Source organism: Manihot esculenta, chromosome 9, assembly GCF_001659605.2.
Source record: "Manihot esculenta cultivar AM560-2 chromosome 9, M.esculenta_v8, whole genome shotgun sequence".
NCBI lineage: Eukaryota > Viridiplantae > Streptophyta > Magnoliopsida > Malpighiales > Euphorbiaceae > Manihot > Manihot esculenta.
The window spans coordinates 34,669,889-34,694,715 of record NC_035169.2 but is presented as its reverse complement, the minus strand read 5'-3'; the positions used below and the strand labels follow the sequence as shown (position 1 = coordinate 34,694,715).

The 24,827-nt window shown below is 33.4% G+C and overlaps 4 protein-coding genes and 2 non-coding genes across 7 annotated transcripts; 4 read left to right on the top strand and 2 right to left on the bottom strand.

Moving 5' to 3' along the window:
- Positions 1 to 4,286: 4,286 nt before the first annotated feature.
- LOC110623408 (peptidyl-prolyl cis-trans isomerase CYP19-3) lies at positions 4,287 to 6,553 on the top strand. 2 transcript variants are annotated; one of them, XM_021768346.2, is made up of 2 exons: positions 4,287 to 4,435; positions 5,694 to 6,553. In XM_021768346.2, exon 2 carries the CDS (start codon positions 5,716 to 5,718, stop codon positions 6,238 to 6,240), a length of 525 nt encoding a protein of 174 aa, XP_021624038.1. In that variant the 5' UTR covers positions 4,287 to 4,435; positions 5,694 to 5,715; the 3' UTR covers positions 6,241 to 6,553. The 2 variants fall into 2 exon arrangements, with proteins under 2 accessions (XP_021624038.1, XP_043815509.1); XM_043959574.1 differs by lacking the exon at positions 4,287 to 4,435 and adding an exon at positions 5,366 to 5,384.
- On the top strand, positions 4,818 to 4,945 carry LOC122724725. The gene has a single exon (XR_006352178.1). It is a non-coding gene; the product is annotated as a small nucleolar RNA snoR86 (small nucleolar RNA).
- LOC122724724 lies at positions 5,342 to 5,473 on the top strand. Its single transcript, XR_006352177.1, has one exon. It is a non-coding gene; the product is annotated as a small nucleolar RNA snoR86 (small nucleolar RNA).
- Positions 6,554 to 6,929: 376 nt separating the features above from the next.
- On the bottom strand, positions 6,930 to 8,644 carry LOC110623406 (rubisco accumulation factor 1.1, chloroplastic). Its single transcript, XM_021768343.2, has one exon. It carries the CDS (start codon positions 8,545 to 8,547, stop codon positions 7,186 to 7,188), a length of 1,362 nt encoding a protein of 453 aa, XP_021624035.1. The 5' UTR covers positions 8,548 to 8,644; the 3' UTR covers positions 6,930 to 7,185.
- Positions 8,645 to 10,546: 1,902 nt separating this feature from the next.
- Positions 10,547 to 12,360, top strand: LOC110623407 (ethylene-response factor C3). The gene has a single exon (XM_021768345.2). It carries the CDS (start codon positions 11,522 to 11,524, stop codon positions 12,188 to 12,190), a length of 669 nt encoding a protein of 222 aa, XP_021624037.1. The 5' UTR covers positions 10,547 to 11,521; the 3' UTR covers positions 12,191 to 12,360.
- Positions 12,361 to 18,767: 6,407 nt separating this feature from the next.
- LOC110621963 lies at positions 18,768 to 23,528 on the bottom strand. The gene is made up of 7 exons (XM_021766274.2): positions 23,258 to 23,528; positions 21,376 to 21,519; positions 20,501 to 20,568; positions 20,355 to 20,405; positions 20,223 to 20,282; positions 19,715 to 20,140; positions 18,768 to 19,129 (listed from the first exon to the last, which is right to left on the bottom strand). Exons 1-7 carry the CDS (start codon positions 23,397 to 23,399, stop codon positions 19,091 to 19,093), a joined length of 930 nt encoding a protein of 309 aa, XP_021621966.1. The 5' UTR covers positions 23,400 to 23,528; the 3' UTR covers positions 18,768 to 19,090.
- Between the last annotated feature and the right edge of the window lie 1,299 nt (positions 23,529 to 24,827).

Here is a 24,827-nt window from a genome sequence, read left to right as displayed (position 1 = left end):
TTAAGCTTACTTTTGACCCACTCGCGTTGGGTAACCACTAGACTCTTCTTACTCCATTCCAAATACTCTCTCCATTATTAGGGGTATTCACCAATTGAAATGGAGATCACCTTTGTTGTCTTTGAGAAAATCCTTCGTTGTTAACATTTCAAATCATTAAGAGGGTTCTCATCAAATCTATTTCACTTTTCTAAGTCCCTAATTGAATGGATACCTTAAGAACCTACCACAATGCTCCATGTATTGAGTTTAACTACCTCATTTTCTCTTGTTTTGTCTTATTGCACCCTTAATCTCTGCCGCACGTGATTATAGCAACTGCACATTGGTCAACAACCCCAGTACCTGCAACTACCTCCATTACTTTCACTATGATACTCGTATCTACATGTCTCAGTCTTCTCGCAAGCTCGTTTCAATTCTTTTTTTTTTCTTTTGAGTTTTCAGGAGGAAATTTGAGATCTTTTCTCCTGATCATGTTCCTATCTGACAAGATATTTCGAAAGATATCATCACCATACTGGTTCTTAGAAGTTCACAGTTTTCTTACTTTTTCCTACATCCTCTTTTGTAATAGTATTATAACTATTGTATCAATCATCATATTATTTTTAATTAAAATGTTCGTGAAAGCCTCTACTGCTTCACCCTTTTCAATATTAGTAGCTCGATATCGTCTTACACGCGAATAACACTACTCTGGAAAAACAAGAATGCATAATCCATCCACATTGGATAACTCTTTGATTTCTATTACATGTTCTCCCCCTATCTGGTTTTCCTTTATTTCTCCACAAGGTCCTTTCATCCTCTTGAAGTACTTCGACATAGGCAATTTGTAGCCTAATGCAGCTGTCCCTATGGAGCGTATTTCACAATACTTAATGGTTCTACCTTTATAATGTTCTGTTTACCAATTTTCCTTTATTGCCTTCGCTCCATCTTGTTTTGACTAACACACATCATGTCTTATACCATGTTTAACATGTTTGGTCGCTCCCCCACTTATCGCTTTGACCCTTCTGTCTGGATTGTTAATAATGAGATATTGAGAATTGAAATTCTCCTTAATTTAGTGTTAGCCTAATTGACTAACTCTTGGTTATCACTGGCACTCTACCACCCTTCTTCACATCTCTTTAACATTCATTCTTTGTCTCAAATTTGAACTATCTCTAAAGATCATCCAGCCCAACAAGCTCCAAAACATCTTTATGTTACTAATGAGAGGTGAAAATTTCACTTGCATACTTTCCTTACGAACTCAATATTGGAGTTTACCAACTCCTTTGAGAATTGAATGCCACATTCTTAGAGTAAAATTGAATATGCATGCCCTCTGCACTATCTCATGGGTGTGAGTTATACATCCCTTCCCATAAATCTCCCTTTCAGCTTCCCATATCGGTAAACCTGGTTGATCCAACACATGGATATAACTTTTAACCTGTCTACACAGTAACAATTTTCAATAGCACTAAGAAATGTATAATGGAGATGAAATCATTTACCTCCAACACACCACCTGCACCGCGCCAAGATATATTTTTCTTGGTTTTCAACATTGCCTACCTCATAGGCATCCACCTTAGGATTCGCTAGCAACTTTCACTATTGGTTTCAATCTGGCTTGCTTCATTGGCCCTCTAGTAAGAACTAGTCTATAGCTTTCGTCATTGCTATTTGACCCTCCAGTTCATTTCTAGAGTAATCCCCATGTTGCATTCAATGTTACTAAATAATTCTAGTTGAATACACAAGAGGTTACTGCCTCAATTTTATTCAAGGAGGCCACTGCCTCAAATTTATCTTAGGAAGCCACTACCTCACTTTTTATTTAAGAAGACTACTGCCCCAATTTTACCTTAGGAGGCCACTACCTCACTTTCATTCACTTTTGTCTCAAGATCACCCCACCGGATGTCATTCCCAGAAGAGGAATTTCGGATTGACTCCACCACCTTGGGCTCCATGTCACTTCTGGACAACTTAGCTATCACAGCCAATAATTGCTCACTTTTCTCTTCTACCAACACTATGCGCTGGTAAATAGTATCAATCTCTAGTATCATCCCCTCTTGGGTGGCATATGTATTAGACAATATGGTAAGATCATTAACCCTTCTCTAAAGGGCATCAATGCATATGACCAACTTCGTCATGCTTTCGCATTGCTTATAAATCGTTCTAACTCTGATACCAAATATCATGGGCCCACACTTTGATACTCATTTACGACTGTGCGATACTTAATTTAAACACTTTCATGCCAAGTCAGCCTTAAGAATGGCCTGATACCCTGTGAATATAAATAACCTGATTAGTCAAGGTTATATGTAACATCAGTTAATTAATTAACCGGGTAGGGGGTGTTACATTATATAAGCGAATAATGAAGCCAACAAGCAGTATTCAATCAGAAGCCTCACAATAGGCATTAGAGATAAGAATTGAACATGAGAATTCATGAATAGACTACTTATTTTATTCTAAGGGCAAAATAGTAATTACACATTATCATCGACATAATCGTTATGATAATTCTCACATCCCTTATGAACAGGGGGGACGGTCTACAAGAAGTGAAGGTTGGGCCCAGCCCTTGTTGATGGACAACTAGTCACTCCCCCCTAAAGAGCCTTAGGAACAAAGTGACTTATGGTAAGAGAAGACATCAATATATCTCAGGTGATACACACCTCTAAATAAATAATTTAAAGGGAATTACAGATATCTGACACGACCTTTAACTTACTTCTATTTTATATTAATTTATCCCTATATTATTTCTTGAAAACTCTATTATTAGAAAATTACAATTTTAGTCCCTAAGATTCTAGAACCCTAACACCTAGGGAGACAGCTCCCTTAACTTTCACCACCACCAATCATCACAACATTTAACTTAACGAGGAACAAAAGAAATACTAAAGGAAAAAGTTGTCATAAACAATAAAATGTCTTGAAATAAAGAATTAAGCTCCAGGATCTTAGAAAGAGATCAATTCAGAAAAAATAACCTCGACAAGTTTATTTGTATCAAGCTAAAAAAGGCAAAGGTTTAAATTGCAAAAGGGGGACCGAGTTGTTGAGAAGCAAAAGATTGCATCTCTTCAAAGACATTTTCAGCTAAAAGAAAAAGATGAAAAAGACATGGAAAATCAACTAAAATTATTTATTATATATAGAATGGGTCTTGGAGGAATCATCAGTCTCTTCTCACTACTTGAGGCTATTTTCACCAATACAAATTATATAATTACTAGTCAATGGTCAACTCACGATAAGATATCCTTTTTATTCACTGATGGACTAAGTTGTTAAATGGAAACGAAAATCAGGGACTAAATTATTACACAGAGTTTAGTGAGATACTACTTTATAGGTTTTTCAAATCTCAAGAATGGTTCTGTAAATTATCCTTTTATTTTTTAGATTATGTTGAGTTGCATAAATTTTATTTTCAACCACATAAATAATTTTTATATTTTAATGTTTCATATATATATATTTATTTGCAAATGGTTGATTATATGGATAAGTTTTGGTTTCAGTAGTGTTTTGCGATTCTCGTCAAAAGTAAAAAGGTTCAGTGAAATCGACGCTGAAATGAATTTTGTTCTTTTAAGGTGGTTTTATAACTATAAAATATTAAAATTGTCATGAGATGATTCTATTTTGACGATACTTAGGTCATGAATCTAAAAATCTAGTGATTGCAGAAAATATTAGATTATCTCCTGACTTTTGATTTCTTCTTGTCTTCTGTTGTTGTTTAAATTTTGCTGCTTGCCATCCTTATTCCTTGCTTGGGTTGGCAGTAAGACATGGTGGTTTGCTCTTCGGATCGAAAACGACAGAAAATGATGAGAGTTTCTGGTTGAGAATTTTTCAAATTAGTTTCTCTGTTGGATTTGGCTACCAACTTGGATTGGATTAGGTTGAATAATGAGTTGTTGGTTTGAATTTTTTTTTATCATGTTTGGCTTGAAAATGGGCTTGTTTCTTTATTTTGATGGGCTTTTATACTTATATTAGTCTGTTAGCTTTTAAATGCAATGATATTTACATTAGTAAAAAAAAAATTATCTAATTTTTAAATAAAGAATAAAATTTTATATTATAATTGATTATTAGTTTTTTAAATTAAATTAAATTAAATTAATTAAAATCGAGCTAAAATAAATATAAATTTATATAGACATTTAATTTTTCTAATAGACCTAAAATAAGTAGGTTTTGATTGGATTTGCCGTACTGGGCGAAGTCGAAGTTATGTGAAAAAACAAGGGCAATAAAGCAACAAGAATAAAACCCTAAATCTTCACAAGTGCATCTCCTCACTCTTCCGTCTATATAAGTCGCTGCTAAACCCCTACTCTTTCCATCTCTTCATAGTCCATACGGCGTTTTAAGCTGCAGCTTGACCTAAAAGGTGAGCGCCTTCTTTCCCCTAATTTTCACTTCTCTTCAATCCCCCTCTCTAAATTGCATTTCAATTTACTCACTCAATAGAGAGCTATATCCTTATGTGTGATCATATGCGCACATATCGAAGGCTTGCGGTTAATTTTAATACGAATCTGTGAGCTCAAAACCTGTGCAATATCATAAATCGTCCACCAAAATACCCTCTTGATTTATCTCACTATTTTGTTTGAGGATTCTAAGCTGGATGATGTACATTTCATGACCGTTTAGCTTCATACCTGTGTGAATAGTTTGAGTTTGCTTATTTTTTATGTTATTTTAACTTGATTTATTTGTTAAGATTGGTTTTCCTGCTCTTTTTTCTGGTTTTATAAAGCCAATTTGCAGAGCAAGAGCGTCGAAAATGGCGAAACTTGCATTGAAGGTTGGCGATATTAATAATAATAGCAATTCTCCGTGCCTATCAAATCTATCATTTTCATTTTGATTATGGCCTCGAACAAGTTGCCACATTTGGTTTTCATTTTATTTAGTTACTTTTCCCAAATGAAATTGAAACAAATGCATGTTAAGTATATTTCACTTTGTGGCGAGTGTTAGCGCCTTTTTCTTACTGGTCTCTGTATTTGGATTTATGGATAATGAATAAAACTATTTGGAAAGCAGTAAATGATGCTAGATCGAAAGGAGTGATTTCTGTACTGTGTGGGTTTTGACTCTTCTGTTGCAGTCTATGGTACAAGTCTCTATAAGTTTTGAGATTTCATTGAAATGCTTTATCTTTTGGATGAAGGTATTTGTGTGTATTTTTTTTCCCTTTCATCTTGTTTTGACATTTTTATCAGTGCATATCCAACTGTGTCTGCGCACTTTTCCTTCCTAAACTGTGGTTTTCTGAAGCCAATTTGCAGAGCAAGGGCGTCTATAATATAATGGCGTGATTTGCATTGAAGGTTGGCAATACAAACAGTATAGCAATTCTCCGTGCCTATCAAATTGCTTAATTCCATTTTGATTATGGCCTCGAACAAGTTGCTACATTATTGTCTTTGTATTTGAAGTTGTTTCTACAGATTTTTAAAAAGTGCATTGCTGAAGGGGAAGGAATTGTTTGATTTGTGGTGTAGACTTTTCTGTTTTAGTTCTAGACTATGTATCAGCATAAGCACCATTATGTGTGTTCTGGTGTCAACATAAAATGTTGGCATATGCAGGACTGTGATTATGGGCACTGAAATACCTGTTCTCTCTTGATTCAACAGGATTTTAATTTGATAATTGAAAATGTCGAATCCAAAGGTTTTCTTTGATATTCTTATTGGAAAGATGAAAGCTGGTCGTATTGTGATGGAGCTTTTTGCGGATGTCACCCCAAAAACTGCTGAAAATTTCCGTGCTCTCTGCACTGGCGAGAAAGGGCTAGGAAGATCTGGAAAACCACTACATTACAAGGGCTCAACTTTCCACCGAATTATACCAGGCTTCATGTGCCAGGGTGGGGATTTCACCAGAGGAAATGGGACTGGTGGAGAATCAATCTATGGGTTGAAGTTTGCAGATGAGAACTTCAAGCTAAGGCATACAGGACCTGGTGTGCTGTCAATGGCAAATGCTGGCCCAAACACTAATGGTTCCCAATTTTTTATTTGCACTGATAAGACATCGTGGCTTGACGGAAAGCATGTTGTATTTGGGAAAGTTGTGGATGGCTACAGTGTGGTTAAGGACATGGAGAACGTAGGTTCAGATGGTGGAAGTACTTCACAAACTGTTGTGATTGAAGACTGTGGTGAGATAACAGAGAATTGATAAGATGATATGGTGCACATAAAAATAGAAGTCAATAACTGGCCACCGAAGTTCTTGACGTTGAAGATTGCAACCCACGGTGCAAGATTTTATTGCTCTCTTTACCATGGAAAGCTACACTGCAGAACTATGTTTGAGGAGGAACTTGTCAAGTGAATATTTCGTTTGCACAGAAGGTCTAGGACAAATTCCCAGAAAAGTTTATGATTGTTTTGTTGTTCATCTGAAACTGGTGTCAATCTGTACTTTGTACCAAAGTTGTCAAATGGCAACAAACCCTTTCGGAATAAATGTCAGGAAAGAAGTTATGTAATGACGTAGTTTTGTTCTTTCTCAATTCCAAATACTTGAAGAGGGTAGTGGATTTCTGCATGTAGGCTTTGATTTCTGCGTGTAGGCTTCCAATTATCATTGCTAATTCTTACTGGCACAAATAGAGCAATCAGTTGAGGGGTATCCAAATACCAATTGGCGAACTTTTAATTTTGAAATCCTCAAAGAAGATGCATTCAAATTTAGAAAAATGCCCAAGTTGGGAGCAGTAGAAAATTATAGTCCTGGTACATCACAAATACCATCTTACAAAAACACTTGCTAAACTTCCACTGGTTTAAACTAGCTTATTCATTTTGAAATATCCTAAGAGCAAATCTAAGCAATAACTAATCAAGCATCATCCAGAAGATCACTGAACAATCCAATATACACAATCATGATAGCAAAAAATGTGAAAGGACAATGAATCGCAAATCCTTGATCTTTCTAGTTATCAAGAAGTTCCTTTTGCCAAAAAAAATAATAAACCGTTGGCTCTTAGAAATAACACATGTAAAGTATTACACCAGCATAACTAGGTTTCAAGTTTCCTTTATTATAATGGTAGATTACCAGCAATATCCTCCGGACAATCAAAGATCAACATGGCGTGCTATCTCACTCTCCTTTTCATTCCCAATCTTCATCATTCAATTGATCATCAGTCTCTTCTTTTGGTGGTCTAACCACCAATACCACTGTCCCTAAACTCTCCCCAACACCTCTTTCTTTCAACTCTGAACCCCTCTCCACCTTCAGTGCACCACTACGACCATCACCATTATCTGCAACAGCCATCAAATAAAATCCACTATCCACATTCACCTCCTTCCTCCCCCTATCAGCCACCACCAAGATAGCCTCTTCCTTGTACCATCTATTTGCCTTCCATGGCAGAGCCCTTGCATCTGCAAAAGCCACCACCACTCCCCCTTTCTCCAACCCCACCAATGGCTCCCAACTTGGCAATACCACCCACCTTTTCCACCCTTTCTCTGCCGCAACCACACCAAACTCACCCTCTGTCCTGCACTCCCATGGAGCTTCTAAAATTTCTCTTTCCCTCTCCTCTGCTTTACAAACAGGTAAAACTACTACCCTAGTAGCCTCTGCAACCTCACCAATCCTCAATCTCACTACTGGAACACGAACTCCATCCCCAGTTTCCTCTTCCTTCGCATCTTCTCCTTCGCCCTCCCGTTTAAGTTCGCCCAAGACCGCACTTTTTGCCTTTTCAGACTCTGCAACATCCATTGCCATCTCCAAAGTATTTGTCCTTAGCTCCGATGGATTATTATGCTCTCTAGCTTGCCTGTAATACATAAACGACAGGCAATCTCCAGGGAGATTGTAATCAAAGCTCTCCCATGCCTTCTCTCCGCGCCTACGAGGGTAATCCTTCATGGCACGTGCTAGATCTTGAGCGCCCTTGGCATCTAACTTATGCTCAACAATGAAGCGGGCGGCTGCATTCCGCTGTGTAGCGCTCAGGAGACGAATTTCATAAAGTAGCTCAGCTCCACCAGTATCAAATGCGGAAACAATTTCTGGATCAGTGTTAGATTGAACAAGAGATTCACGAACCTGAGCTGCAACCACAAGACGGTTTTGCTCAACCCCAGGAATGCCAGTAGATTCCTCAATGGATGGTGGGGTGAAGCCTTCTTGAATGAGAGAAGGGATTAAAAGGGCGTATTCATACCAGAGGCCAAGACGATTGGTGAGAATATCGAGACGAGAGGCAGTGTCCAAGGAGCCATACTGGGAAGGGATAGGGGAAGGAGGAGGCCTAAAGGGCTGATACAGTTGCTGATTAGAAGGCGAGGGAGAGGCGGGGATAAGAGTGGCTGAAATGGGTTTTACGGTGGTTTTTGAAAAGGGTGATTGGAAAATGAAGAGAGGAAGACAAGGGCTGAGGAAAGAAGAGGAGAAAGGCTTACTGGAATTGGAAAGGGAGATGGGTATGAGGGAGTTTACAGTTGCAGAGAACATGGTATGAAGATTGAAGAGGAAATGAGGTTCAAACTTGAAGGGAAGGGAAGGGAAGGGATGGGAAGTGTTTGTATTTGCCTTATCCGATAAATATGTAATATTTCTTTGATATTTTTGAGGTTTTTAGAGCAGACCTTAGACTATGAGCTGGGCCCTTATTGTTGGATCAATTCAAAGACTTGTTGAGCCCATCACTGTGTCAAATTCAAAGACTTGTTGAGCCCATCACTGTGTCTAAATTCAATTTCCTTTTTGGTCAGAATCCAAGATCCAGTTTCAGTGAAGTGGGTTAGATCCAGCTTTTCTTTTTGGAATATATTTTTGTATTTATTTGGTATGAAATCCTCATACTATAAAAGTACTCATAGCTTCACTTGTTATTTGAAGAAAAACTTTTGACCAAAAACACAGAGAAGAAGTTCCAAAAGGAGTTTCAAAATCTTCTGGAAAGTCTTAAAAAGAATCTCCAAATTGACCAACCTCTAAGGAGACAGCCCCTTCAAACTATCTTTTTTTTTTTTTCCTTAACGATCATAAAATCTCTTGGTGGATGCCTATATAATATGATATGCATATGTTGACCACTGACCAACTTTCTTTCAAAGCAATTATAACTATGTTAATAATAACTATGAATTAATTTAAAATTTTAAAATGATAAATAAAAATAAGTGAAAATGATTGGTTAATTTTGACCGAGTTGGGATAAATTTTCACTCTCATGCAGCCACACGAGGGGCTAATCAATTAATTAAAAGAAACCTAGTTAATTTTTGGCAGGCCTATAGAACATATTTAGTAGGCCAATGAATGCCGCCGAAAAAGGAAAATCTATGGGCAAAAGACACGATTTTTTTTTTTCTCTGGGAGATTTTGAGTTTGAATTATTTTCTACCCCTTTATTTAAAAAAAAAAAAAAAAAACTTGAGATATAGGAAAGGATAAATAAGACTTTGTTGTATGCATATATAGCTAGGTTCAGTTTCTTGATTAAAAATTAAGTATATATGGGCCATTCTTTAATTTAATATATTATATACTTAATTAATAATAATATATGTATGGATAGAATAGATTAATTAATTCCCAATTGCTGTTTTGTTATTAATTAATTAGTGGGATATATATGTTTAATTATATAATCATATCATGTTGTGGATATGGACCCTAACACATTAAGTGTAACCACTAGTCAAACTAGTTAGATTCAGAGATAATCATTTGTTTTTTTTGGAGAAATTTATTATTTAATTTTTAAATATTTTTATTATTAATAAATCAGTTTTTGCATTTTTAAAAATTTATTAAAATATTTTATTTTTTTTATTTATCAAATAGCCTTTTCATTCTTTTTTTATTAAAAATAAATAAATAATGAGATAATTTTTAAAATCTAATTTTATAACCAAATAAAATTTTTTATTTAGTCTCTAAGTATTATTGTTATTAATAAGTCAGTTTCTATATTTTCAGAAATCTATTAAAATTTTATTTTTTTAAAATTATTAAAATATCATTATTTTTTCTTTTCGTCAACGAAATAGTCCCTCTTCTCTCGAAGAAGAAAAAGATGAAGATGAAAAAGAAGAAGACAAAGAAGAAGAAGATAAAGAAGAGGAAGAGAAGGAGGAGACGTCTAATAGAAGAAGATAAAAACAAGAAGAAAAAAAAAGAAAGAAAATAGAAAAAAATATCCAGAAGAGGAAGATTAGGTGTATTTTGTTGAAGAAAAAAAAATATTTTAATAAATTTTTGAAAATATTTGATTTAAAAGATAAATAAATATTATTACAATTTTTTCTTAACAAATATATTAGTAACCATAATGTTTATCACTTTTAAAAAAATATATATATAAGTTCAATTCTCAATGATGATATCAGCCATAACTCCAATAACTCTCGTTTTAGAACTTGTTTAAATTTTCTAAAATCAACATATATATACATGCATATATGATCTCTTGCATAACAGATAGGTATATGGAATTATAGCATGATGATATGGTCTTAATTTGAACCAAAGAATTCAACACATTTGCTGGTGAAAGGATGTTCTAGATCCCTTATTAACTCTATTACAATACAAAATTAAACCATTGAAGCCTACAATAAAGAGGAACTCATTTAGCAGTTCTTGCATGCATTTGTCTGTTTCTTAAGGACAAGAGAGAGAAAATGATGCACAAAAGTTTACCCCTTTTAGTTTAACATACAAGACGTATTAAATGACTGAAATTATTTTCCCATCTAATCAAGCCGTGAACAGAGAAATATAATGCTAATGTTGCCATTTGACTGTTGCAATATCTCTATGTAGGGGTGGAGGGAGGAGCTTCCCTTTGGTAGGGCACCGCTGCGTACTGCCGTGGCATCATCGGCGCAGTGCATATCATCGGCTGCACCGCTGCGGCACCTTCATTCCCGTCAAAGTATTTTTCGGTCGCCGGTACGGCCATGTTCTCCCTCCGCCCTGTCTCTATATATTCTTACTTCTGCTCTCCATTCATTGGCCTGCAGTGGAAAGAAGAAGAAGATAACAGTGAAACAAGTTGCGAGGCAAAGAACATTAATTACAAATCAATAATTTGCCAAGTGGAGCGTTGGAGAATGCCTTCTTTAGGACCCACCATCAAATCCCTCAAACGAAATCGATCACTATGCTGATGTCACCAATGAACCCTCGTTTGACCTAGCCGCCATGCCCCACAGCAACCTTTTGACTCACGTGCATTAACTCCTCAGTGGACCACATTACCGATCATATTTCAAAGTTCCCACCAATTGCCATGTCCATGTAATCTCCTCCGTCAGCCATCTTATGTTCATTTCTTTCTCTTTCAGCTAAGCTTGTGTCTATATATATCCTTTGCCTTCAAAACAAATCCTAAGACCAAAGACCACCTCACTAGCTTACAGAGTTCAAAGAAAATTTTCCAAGTCTCTACGTACTCATTCAAACCCAAGTTCTAGAAATGGATTCTTCTTCTTCTTCTTCTTCCTCTTCCTTCTTTAATCAGTACCAAATAAACTACCATTCCCATTTCTCCCCTGATCAGTCATCTTCTTCCTTCAGTTCCGTCGAGTCTTTCTACACCCAGCCTCTACCCTTCAACGAAAATGACTCCGGAGAAATGCTTCTCTTAGGAGTACTTAATCAAGCTCCCATTTCCTCCACCCACTACGAGGAGGTAAGCTCCAGGGGTGATTATCAAGAGGAGCCTGTTCAGGAAATTGCTTACAGAGGTGTTAGAAGACGACCTTGGGGAAAATATGCGGCGGAAATAAGAGACTCAACAAGAAATGGGGTAAGAGTCTGGCTAGGAACATTTGATACAGCTGAAGCTGCAGCTTTAGCTTATGATCAAGCTGCATTAGCCATGAGAGGTTCAATGGCTATATTAAATTTTCCTATGGAGAAAGTTGTCGAGTCACTTGAAGAAATGAACTACGAATTCAAGGAAGGTTATTCCCCAGTTTTAGCATTGAAGAAGAAGCATTCGATGAGGAGAAAAGCAGAGAGCAATAGGAAAAAGATCAAAGGCAAGGAAATGAGAATGGAAAATATGGTGGTGTTGGAGGATCTCGGAGCTGACTACTTGGAGGAGCTCCTCACCATCTCGGAGACTGCTTCTCCGTGGTGACTCCTAAAAAAAATATAACGTGGTATTAAAATTTTCTACAGAATTATGAGATTTTGAACTATTAAAAATTTTCCCTTTTTTAGTTAGTGGTAAAAATTTTAGATTGTGACCTTGTAATTGGATAATGTATTATTGTAAAATTAATGTTGATGGGATTGATTTTGATTGGATGTGGAGACTTTTGGCAAAAGAGGAAATAAGTGTTATCTCAATAATCTTTGTTTGATATAAAGTGATTAGTGTTATTAGGCAAACTCACGTGGACAGATTGTGACTGTTAGTGACAGTTGTTGATCCATCTGCCCATGCATTAGTCAAAATCTACATAATTACCCACAGATTTAATTAATTAATTAATGGTGCCTCATAAGTATTTATCTAAGTTTTTTATAATTTGTGTTCACATGACTGAGTGCTTTAAGTTCATTAAGGGAAAAAAAAAAAAAAAAAACTTTTACGCACAGATTATTCCGTCGCAAATTGATAGAGAATTCCTCAACAATTTGAAGTGTGTTTATGGTCGCCCATTAATAAAATGCTAATTGAGGTTACATGTAACTTCCTTTTCTTTATCATTTACAGATATAAAAAATATAGAAATATGAATTTTCCGGGAGACAAAAAAATTCCTTGTCATATATGTTAAATAATATGTTCTAGAGTATTATATTTTATATATTTTTAAGTATTTAATATATTTTAATAAAAGTATTTATTTATTTTTAATATAAAAATAAAATTCATAAAACTATATTACTATGAAAATAAAATTATAACGTTATAATAATTATATTCGTAAATTTAGTCTGACAGTACTTGCATTTGAATAAATTTAAGAGATATCAAGTTCTACTCTCTTAATTTCTAATTTTTATTTAAAAAAAACGTGTTAATAATTATTGAAATTGATAAATATTATATTTTTTATTTTAAAGAAATCAACTGATCTTAGATGTTGAAATATGTAAAATATCTAAAATTAATATGTAAGTGTATATTTTATAAATAAATATACTGAATTGATCCACATAATGAATTCAATAACTTTGTGTCTATAAATTATTCAATAGTTGTGTCATCTTATATAGGATTTCTGTGTTTTGATTCATCTTACATATTTAATAGGCCAATAATTAATAAATGAGAATTAATATTGATGATCTGAAATCCAGAAAATAGAGTTTTACAAGAGTTCTGTAAACTTAGCCAAAAAGCTTAAACTTAGAGAATAGTGTTTCCTCTCTTTTATCCCTTTTCTTCTCCTTCACGCGAGATGGCCATTCCGCTATAGGACCACCTACCCCTTGGTGCAGGTCCGTACGTACGGATAACTCCAGGACCCTCCCTGTGTCAGGCAAGCATTTAATTCCCTTCGGCGTGCGAGTGGACAGGACTGCGAGATGACTGGACCCACAATCTTTTCTTCTTGTGACCGGATTTGAGGAAAAAGGACCGGTACCTAGAAAAGGGCTGACTTTAAGGCTGAAATGGGCCGGACCGATCTAATTGAGTAAGAGTCCGATCAGGAGGATGAACGGGTTGGGTCTGACTCATTCGGGAGCTTAGGAGCCTTCTGATTGTGGGCTGCTACTATCGGCCCGGTCTCATAATGGAATGAAAAAATCCAGCGGTCATCAAATATGATTTAATATAACAGATACATTCTATGTATTAAATGTTAAATCAGAACATTTATAATAAAGTGATATTAATTACACTAAAAAATCATACATTGAAATGTTAAGTCAAATCAATTTTAATATTTCAAATATTTGAGTAGTTTTAATCATTGGATAATATTATTGATTTTTAAATTAATTAATTATTTTTTTTTTACTATTATATTTAAAATCTAACGAGTTACACACATAAATAATAGTATAAAAAAATCAAGTAGAACATCTTTAAATATGAATTTTATGGCATTATGATAAAATTATAATTTAAAAAAATTATGATTTCAACTTAATTAAAATTTAATTAAAATTATTTAAGATTTATATAATTTGTTTGTTAAAAATATAGTTAATAGTTATAATTTATTTATTTAAATAAATAAATATTATTATTTATTAAATTTTTTTAATATAAATAGATCTCTCCTTACGAAACCATAATTACATCATAATCTCTTGAATTAATAAAAAAAAATACAAAATAGCATTTAAAATCCTTTTTTTTTTCGACTCTTAAAATTATTATAAGATTTTTCGATTTCTATTCTATATGGATATAATTAAAAATCGAATTTATAACGATTCAACTTATATAAACGATTTTACATTTTACTGAAAAAAAGTCTTATCTTTTCCACTTTTATTCCTTTTAATTTGATTAAAAGTGGATGATATAAATAATAGTTATAATATAGCATAATTATTTTTTATTAAATTAATTTAATTACATTAAATTGCGATTACCAAACCTATTCTCAATATTTAAGATGAGATGCGGCACAAGCCCATCTTGATGCCCACATCAAAATTTGTATAGTTTTAGTATCACGGAGGTTTTGAGATCTAATTTTCTTATTAGTTCATCTTCGAATTTAATTTATTTAAATTTGAGAATTGAAAAAGTAATTTTCTATAAAATATTATTTTAATATTTTAAAAAGTACTTCAAAACGTTTTATTTTATAGTTAAAATATAATGTTTACTATATTTAACTAATATATATTGTATAATAAGAACTAAAAACTAAGAGGAAAAAATTATTTAAATGTTTACACATTTTCTAAGTTTATTTTTAAAATAATAATAATTTTGTTCTGATTTTAAAGTATAGTGTAACGATAAAAATAAATTAAATTTGAAATTAATACAATTATAATAGCATAAATTACCACATGATGAAATACACAGATGGACACTGCTAGATTATATACATATGAACCAACTCAACTATGGAAAATGAAGCCAATGAATTGGGCTGACAGTAATGATCGCCAAGGTGTTTTTGGGCTAAGCAATTGATCATCACAGTAATGATCGCCATTACGAGCCCCTTTCGTACTATCTCCATTATTGCCAGTGCTCTTGTTCATGTGTAAAAGTCAATTGTTTCTATTGGTATTATATGGTAGTGATGGGCCAGGGAGATTGCTGACCAGCTTGCTCTGTATTTTAATCTGTTCCCATGTAATGCTCTTGGGCATCATCAATTTATTACTATTATGGTTGGGCTTTTGGGGTTGGTGGTTTAATCAGCAGTCTGCCTTTGGGTGTAAGGCGTTAGGCCTTTCGGCTTTGGTGGTTCAGCTGCTGGTTTTTTTCCCTTCCATTTCTTCTCTTTTTTTCAAAAAAAAAAAAAAAAAAAAAGAGAGAGGTGTATAGGCTACTTTAATTTGTCAATGTTAAGGTGGTTGAATCTTGAAATGCTCATCATTTACAACTTGTTAGTTAAACTCCATTGTTTTTTCTTTGAGAGCCTTAATTTCAAGTCAAATTGCCAACCATTCAACTCTAGCAAACTTTGTGGTTGTGTATGAATATGCCAATTTGTCATTCACATGGGCATTCCTTCTTTTTAAATATTAAAATGATTAATAAAATCAAACATTTTCGCAAACCTAATAAAGTATGGTTATCTCTCAATTTCAAATTTTATGGAATTCCTCACTTCTTTTATAAATCCAGAATATAATTGGAAATAAGAGAGAAATCTTATTGTTACATGAACAAGCTTAATTAGACAGGAAAGAAGAAGGGATGTAAAGTTGGTGATGTGAAATGAAATGAATTGTGGGTTTCAGCCAGCCTTGTTAAGGAATGGTGGTGGAGATGGTGGCGCATCTTGACGATGAAAGCGGTTGGGCTCAGGAGGGGACAGAATTACTGGTGGCTTTCTAAAACCATCAGCAGCTTTGGCAACCTTCTCCAAGGACATTTTTGCAAGCTCCGTCTTATACACACTGCCATGGCAAGTTCTTGGCCCCAACGCAGCAACTACACCGACAACCAATATGAGTATAAGCGTATATGAACGAGCCTCCATTGCTTCTTTTCTGATTCAATGTGAAGGTGTTTGATTATCCATGACCTTATATATAATGGAAGGATGCTTACAAGTCCAAGGAATGGTGTGAAAATAAGCATTTACTTTTTTTAAAGCAATCTCTGCCAAGTCCAAGTCAACTTAATTAGCTCAAGTCAAATAACTACCCCATGCCCCATTAATTATGTTCGTTCTTCACCAACAATGAGAACTTGTAAATACTCGTTAAAAAGTATTTTATTTTTTAACAAATTAATCCGAAACGAATGAAATTTAATAAATCGATGTGGCTAATTTATTCTGCTTTAGAAAAAATATAATTGTAAGATATAATTATAAACTTATTTTTCTATTAAATAAAAATTATGTTCATTTAACTCATCTAAAAAAAAATGATCACTGCATAATTAAAGAAAAAATTCAGTTTGATCTTGATCTCTAATTATTCATATTTTTATAAATTATAAAATAAATGGGAAGGAAGGGTAGTATATATTTTTCGAGAGATTTATAATTTAGTTCTTAGATATTGTCATTATTAATAACTTAATATCTATATTTTCAGAAACCTATTCTTTTCCTCCTCTTCTTTTTTCTTTTTCTTTTTCATCGATTCTTCCTCCTCCTCTTCTTCTTTTTCTTTTATTATTTTTTGATTTTTCTTTTTATTCTTTTTCTTTTTCATCATCATCTTTTTTTATTCTTTTTCGTCAACGAAATAGTTTATACTCCTGAAAAAAAAAAAGAAAAGATAAAAATGTTTTAATAGATATAAAAAAATATAAGGGCGTTTTAATAGATTTCTGAAAATATAGGAACTAATTTATTAATTTTTTAATAAATTTCTAAAAATATAATGACTGATTTATTAATAATGACAATATCTAGAATAAATCTCTTTATATTTTTCAGCTCTACTAATCACAAAAAGCGAAAAATGGGCCAAAAATTCAGTTTGATTCCTCCATTGTTGTTATTATTATTATAATTATTATTCAAGTCAATTTTGCCAGTTATGCATTGGCTGGACATGTTTGGAGTTTTGTGTAGCAAATTCTTGTGTTGGAAGTTTTGGGGATGGTATACAAGGTAAAAGCCCTTTCAGTAGAGCAATTTCTAGATTTTTTTCTTTTTTCATTTATTCTAAGGTGCTTACCATTAAATTAAACTTGTGATTGCAGTAAATTTTAGATTCTTATTAAGTAATTATTTGATTTTTTTTCTTATATATATATAGTAGATTGATGCAAAAGAAAGAAAATTAAAAACCTTGACAACATTAAAGAACTAATATAAAATAGTGCCAAAAAAGATGTCCAACAGGGAATTTAGCTGCATCATGGTGGTGATATCATTGGAGAGGGTGAGGGTGGAGGTGGAGGAAAATAAGGACTCTGGTGAAAAGGGGAATTAAGCAAAAGGAGGAGGTTGTGGTGATATTAATGCTACGAGCCTTTTTGGTCATAACCTTCAACTTGTAATGATAGTTATAAGAAAATTCATGGGAAGGAGGTTCCCATGAATTTCACATTTGCAATCTCACAACCATTTCAAAATTTGCAGTTCGCAATTGAGCAGCTCGAAAACTGTAACTATTTGAATATGGATTTCGCGTTTGCGTTGAAAAGTGGCTCCATCAATTCAAAGTCATCAATATATAATGGAGAAGACATCATTTAAAAAGTTCACCGTTAGACTTAATTATTTGCAAATCTAAATAAACATACCAAAGATCAAGAAAGGAATTAAATTTAAAAAACCAAAAAAAAAAAACTGGAAAGAATAACTATTTCGAATAGCTTTTCGAACCATGGAAAATATCAAGCGTCGGCATGTCTGTGACTATACTGGAGAGGGGGGGGCGGAGGCGGTGTTCGGAAAGGAGGCTTCTGATGCGGGCGAGTATTAAGCTTAGGTGGTGGTGGTGGTGACCTTCTAGGAACAGCCCTTCTGGTTATCACCGTAAGCTTGTAATGAGGAGAAAACTCAGTAGAAGGAAGTTCCAATGCAAGAGTCTTCCCTACACACATCCCATGAATCAACAGAAAAATTACTAAATATGAAGTAATTTCCATTCTTTTTGATTTTGTTATTGCCAAACCTAAGGATTGCCTTTTTATATTTGTTCAGTATAGCGTAAGACTTGGTCAACTTCAGTGCTTGAGAACTTTTAAAAAAAAAAAAGAATCTTTTGTTTTTTTTTTGTCGGAAGAATTCTTAATAACTAAGATTGAAGAGAAGTATAAAGAAGAAATCAGGTAAATAGTAGGCGAAAGCAAGCCCTTGGATTTGGATAAATGTGAACAAGTATGAACTTCAGAATTCCAATTGCCTAACACTCTTGACTTAATTAACATTGAATAATTCATCGAACTGGATTTTTTTTTTTAATTTTAATTAGGCGTTATAATTTTTGAACTTCATTTGACCAGAAACAAATACTAGCTGCAGATCAAAAATTGGGGAAAAAAAAAAGGTTGATTCTTCAACGGTTCCACAGCCCTGAACTTGGGTGGGGTTGATCCGGTCACAATTCCAGTCGGGAAAGCTTCGGACATTTCATAACAAATTATGAACAGGTGACCAGAAAGATCAAGAGAATTTCTTACAGATCAAAACATATGTAAGTTTCCACATCCTGACCATTTCTAATAAATACAATGTTGCCTAGTATGAATCCAGATACATTTCTTCTAATAATTTCAGCTATGCAAAAATGTCTGCCTCTCATCACAATTCTATAAGCACATTATGAACTAGTTTCAGTCCAAATACATTGCTAATTAGTGTACAGGCGCTAAGAATGAAATACAACAAATGGGAACCAGTCAGCCGAGTTGAACCTTCGCAACAGAAGTTAACTTCTGCATGCCACTCATTCCCAATAGCAAACAACAGTGGATTCAGGATGGCTTCAGTCCTCTAACTGCAGCAGCAAAAATCTAGAAATCCAAAGGTAGCACTTGTCAATAATAGACATTGAAATACCAATCATATGAAAATTAACAAGTCATTTTTCAGACTTCCGTTTAGTTAAGAAAGTTCCAATTTTTCATTTCATGAGAACCCTGATACAACAGTAAGATTCATCCTTAATAGACAAGGCTCCCCCGCACTTATACTGCAGAGTAGAGAGCCTCGTGCATGTGGAGCAACCTTCCTTAAGCATGACAATGTTTACAATGGACTCTACATCAATAATAACTACTTCTCCATGCTACATGCACCGAAAAATGGGAATTAGATGCTGACCTCAATTTCAATCAATCAATAAACTAGCCTCAAACTTCATCCAGCCAAATTATTCGATATAACAATGTAATTCACAACACAAGCCTGAGGTAAGAATTTGTATCCATGACCAAACTCAAGAGAACAAATGAATTACGACTTGCATTGAGTCTTAATAACTAGACACAACAGCCTGCTACAGATAGTAGAACAGATCTATAAGAATTAGGGAAAAAAATACAATCAAAAACAGGTTAAAGGAGTAGGAATATATATATATATATATGGATCCACACCTTAGCAGGAGCTCCAGGAAGCTGTTTCATATCTGCATGAGTTTGACGTTGGCTACTGCTTTCCTCTCCCTCATTTGACACTGAAGGTATGACATTAGAGCCTTCATATAAGTTACTCTTTGGCTTTTGATGTTCCTCCAAAGGTTTACCATTCATTTCATCACTTTTAGAATTAGAATTGTTATTCTGGACAGTATTTGCTAAGAGATCTTGATCTTTCTTGTTGAACTGAGTAGCTGCAGCACGTGCACCAGCAATGGCTGCTGTGAGACTTGATGATTTCTCCACTTCAGATGCTTTCCCAGGGAATAGCACTGAAATAGACCCTGGTTTTAAGGAAAAAGGATCCCGAGGATTTGGGAGGAGAAATTTTACTGGCATTGGACCTTTAACTGGAACGAGACCTCTAACTGCAGCTTCATATATCTGTTGAAGGCACAATGCTCATCCAATATCAAAAATAGTTAAAAAAAAAAAAGACATGCATTAACATTGTGCACATCAATACCTTCTTTTCCAAGTTATAAACACCTTGATAGCCCCGCATCTCAAATGGAACTAGCAATTTCTGTATCAAGTGAGAGAAGGTAATAAGCGTACAAGTATACTTTCAAAGATATAGTAAATGCAAATGACGCACCTTTGGCTGTTCACAGAGCCAGCAAAAATCTGTTTGTCCTTCTAACCTTACCTGTAGAAGAACTGATTCAAATTAATCAATGTAGCACAGAAGATCAATGGAAATGCAGTGAAAGGTAATAAAGTCAGAAAAGCTAGTTTACCCACCCCTACAGGTACCGCCTCCCAGCTTGCTAGTTCTTCACATCTAACACAGCCAACCACTTCAACACACCCTATATAATATACAAACAATTATAAATAATAAAATTTTGGCCTTGAGAAAAGCCAAAATTAAGAAAATCATCTTAAGGATGCTCCCAAACTATTTCCACAGTTTTGTAAATTCAGGGTTTTCTTTAGACTAGACTCCAACATTAAAACAATGGCAAAGAAACAAAGGAGTCTCTATTTGATCTCATCAAAACAAATTTTAGCATTTCAAGACATGAATTAAGAAAAATAATTTACGGGTAAAGAGCAGAGAAGATTGTCAATAATATCTGACATGGATCCAAAATTTTATAGACATTAATCCAAAAGGTCAGCCTACAAGCTGTCCAAACCTAAGCCCAGCAGGCTGTGTTCATCGCATTCTCTGGTATCATGTACACATGCAAATATTTAATCACAATCAACCTGGATAAATAAGTTCCTAGTAGACCTATCATTTTACATACAAATTGAATATTTGGGCCATTTCAATGCAAATACTAGATGCCTATGAAATCAGTGTAGCATCTCTGGTCATCAAGAAGCACCATCATAACCTTTCTAATTTGCCCAACAACTTATGCTACAAATTAATTCCCACATTAATAACAAGCAAGCAAATATACGATAGATGAACAATATTTGTGCTAGACCTAATAAAGATTTTAAATGGTAAACATAAATACAGGAAGTAATTGGCCCAGCAAGTTGGTATGTATACTGAATGTGATAAAAAGGCACCACATTTATTGACGGATATTAGGTCAATAAAAAATTCACCCAGAGAAAAACAAACAACAATAAAGTAAAAATACCAAAATCCCAAATACCTAAAAGTCTTGAAACAGGATAATGTTCTGGAAATTTAATTTCAGTAATGCCATTCACTGCATAGATTTCCCTATAAAATTCCTCCATTGCTTTGATTGTAGCTTCCTCTGGAACTTTACTTGCAGCATGAATCCAAAGGCGGCCTTCAAAAGACAAGACAGGATTCATTAAAATTAGTAACTTCAACAATGATGATGCACTATAAAGCAATGATACATTGTACTGTTAACTATGAAATGAAACCAGTCCTCTACCTTAAATAAATTACCTATCTCATGGGTTTTCTGCTCAAACACTATATTAGAGTTCTAATTGTCATGTTATTAGACCAGAGACTTTTAGCTTTCACTTTAAATTTCTTTTTACACCAATTTGGTAGTGAGACATAATATATGACTGATTTTGATAGCAGCAGTGCTTCAAGCCCAAGTCCAAAGAAGCTGAAGGTTTATTTTAGAAAGAAGTTTAGAAACAAGGGAGGCCCAAGGGCAGATTCTGGAATAGGACAGCTGGATTAATAGAGGAAGAAAAATACAATTGGAGAGGAACATTGTTAGCTATGCTGTTAGAGAGATTCTCGGGAAAAGATTGTTCCTTTCTGCAGGAAGCCTATGCATTTAAATAAGAGAGAAGAGGCTGAGAGGTCATGGTATTTATTTTCTTTTCTTTGAGCGAGCAATTGCTGCTAGCTAGCTTGAGCTAGAACGGGAGAGACTCTCTTGGTTATTTTACTTGTGTGTGTATTGGTTGATGAAGAAGTAGTTTTGCTGTGTAGAGAATCCCTTCCTAAGCATCAATACAAGTCCTACTTCCACAGTTTCTCTTGTCACAGTTTTCTGTTTTTGTTCCTAACTCTAACAGATTTACTCAGTTTATGAAAGGAACTGAAACCAAAATAATCATACTTCAAATGAATTTATTGCAGTTTATTTTACTCAGTTTATGAAAGGAACGGAAACCAAAATGATCATACTTCAAATGAATTTATAGCAGTTTATTTTTGTATGTTACACGAAACAAACAATTAGGCTTCAATAAATCTCTCTGAGTGTTGATCACACAATAATTCACAAGCTCACAGTCCCAATCTCTAAATTGACTGCTCTTTAAATACAAAATTTCCAGTGCAAACTCAAGTAGAATAAGATTTCTCCACATACATTTATCATTTTACAGGTCTTTTCAAGACATAGTTGTTACCCAAAATTCCAGAGACGCATGACAGAGAAAGGAAAAGCATTTAGCAAATTTATATAGTACCATGTGAACAAAACTGAAATGCAAAAGCTTAAATCAAGCAACAGAATTAAATTCATTAGAGAACTTGTCAAAATTACTGCTATACTATAGAATAGCACGAGGACGCAGGCTGACATCACCACCTCACACTCTTCCGTTAATTTCATTGCATGGTAAGAGAAGAAAAATTTTGTTTGTTACTCTTCCCTAATCGGATGTTATTGGCAGCACTGTATTACTTGATATAAAAACAAGCAAATATAGGCAGTACCAAAATGGAAAAATGGCAGAAGATGGAGCTTCCATTTTCCAAAGTTAGTTGCAATCACTGACGCATACGCTTGTCGGGCGATAGATTAACCACAAAAAAAAAATGGCCAGAACCCCAGGATGGTAAGCAAAATAAAAAATAACCTTTCAAAATAAAAAATTTAAGCTGGCTGAATGATATTCAAGGGTTCAGAAGAAACTCAAGTCTCTCAATCTCAAAAAATCCAACCTTTTTCTTCTCTTCTTTTCCAAATTCCTTGCAAGAAATCTAACCACTTCAAATAAATAAATAAACAAAATCCATGTGTAACTACAATTACTGTAATGGGTATCGATATTCCAGCAAATTGAAAAGTTGAAGAGCTGATTTACCTCGAACGGGAGCTGGCCACGACCTGCCTTCAATGCGTTTGATCCCATAAACTAAAAGGGAAGCCCATGGCTGATGCATCGTCAGGCAGGGGTTGGTGTAATTCCCATGGCTCCTTCTCCCTCCTCCTTCTCCTCTACTCATCACTGGATATCAGGTTCTTGGCCTTTCCACTCGCGTTCGGAGTCGGGAGTTGGCCGTGTTTCAGGTTTGGGAATTTGTAAGTTTTTTCTCAAGGTTTCGTTTGCCCTTGGTGGATATAATAATTTTGGTTGCTTCCACTAAATATTTGTATTAAATTTATAATAATTATATATTTCTAATTAGTCTTTTATAAAAATATAAAAATTTTAAATTATTTTATATAAATGTAAACCTGAATTAAATATATCCCACAGCTTCTTAAATATTTTTTTTTTTGAAATAGGAGATTGGGGGAGTCGAATATTAGACCTCTTAGGTCTATCAGAATGCACTTTCCACCAGACTAAGTCTCGAAGTGCAACTTCTTAAATATTATTGTTATTTATATTTTTTTTAAAATAAAAATTAAAAATCGAACGAATAGAATATTATTTATTATCAAATTAATGTATTTATATTACTGTGTTAATTTCTTAAGTTTAAAATTAACATATTTTCCATTTGAAAAAGTTTTTTTATAAAATGATATTTTCTTTTTGGAAAAAATCAAAATAAAAAATCTACTACTCTAAATAAATAAGGCAAAATGCATACTTACTTGATATTTATTTGCATAATTATATTTTAATAATTTTATTTATTAAATATTTTAATTTTAAGTATGTTATAATAAACATTCAAATTTTAATAAATATTATTTTTAAATATTTAAATTATTAAAAAAATATTAATTTAAACATCTAAACTAAAAAAAAATATTTTTAAATAGAAATTTAAAATTATAAATTTAAAAAATTAAATTTAAACATAATTTTAAAATTATAAATTTTAAAAATTATTTCAAAATTATAAATTTGATAAATTTGTATTTTAAAGTATTTTTAAAAAAAATTATATATTTATTAAGTTACAATCAAAATTAAAAAATTTAATAAAAAAATATTAAAATATAGATATATATATATATATTTAGTCAAATAAATAATTATTCTATCACTAGATTATTTTAATTATAAATTGAAGGATGGCTAATGAATTGGTCTGTTTAATAAATTTTATTATATTTTAAATTTATTTTTTTTGTTTTTCGAACACTGGACCTAAATACATGCAATTAGATAGATGAGAGTTCGATGTGCCGAAAAAATAAACTGCCCCATTCCACATCATCCTATCCACCGGCCTGGAGAATTCTATTAAGTTCTATATCAATTAAAAAATTCAAATGAATTTTGTAAAATTATAAATGTTTTATTTTAAAAAAAATAAAAATATCAATTATTTTATTTTAAATAAAAAACAATTAAAGATTCAATTAAATTAAAATTTGGTTTTAATTAAAAAAAGAGATTATGAATTAATATAAAGCACTATATTATATTTTTACCATTTAAAACTAACAAAACTGATGGCTATAATTATTAAAAT

Excerpts from the sequence above, each read along its gene's own strand:
- LOC110623406 (XM_021768343.2), bottom strand. The coding sequence starts at position 8,547 with ATGTTCTCTGCAACTGTAAACTCCCTCATACCCATCTCCCTTTCCAAT.
- LOC110623407 (XM_021768345.2), top strand. The coding sequence starts at position 11,522 with ATGGATTCTTCTTCTTCTTCTTCTTCCTCTTCCTTCTTTAATCAGTAC.
- LOC110623408 (XM_021768346.2), top strand. The coding sequence starts at position 5,716 with ATGTCGAATCCAAAGGTTTTCTTTGATATTCTTATTGGAAAGATGAAA.
- LOC110621963 (XM_021766274.2), bottom strand. The coding sequence starts at position 23,399 with ATGAGTAGAGGAGAAGGAGGAGGGAGAAGGAGCCATGGGAATTACACC. Across the intron at positions 21,520-23,257 it reads GTGGCCAGCTCCCGTTCGAG|GCCGCCTTTGGATTCATGCT; the intron begins GTAAATCAGCTC and ends TGTCTTTTGAAG. Across the intron at positions 20,569-21,375 it reads TCCTGTTTCAAGACTTTTAG|GGTGTGTTGAAGTGGTTGGC; the intron begins GTATTTGGGATT and ends TATATTATATAG.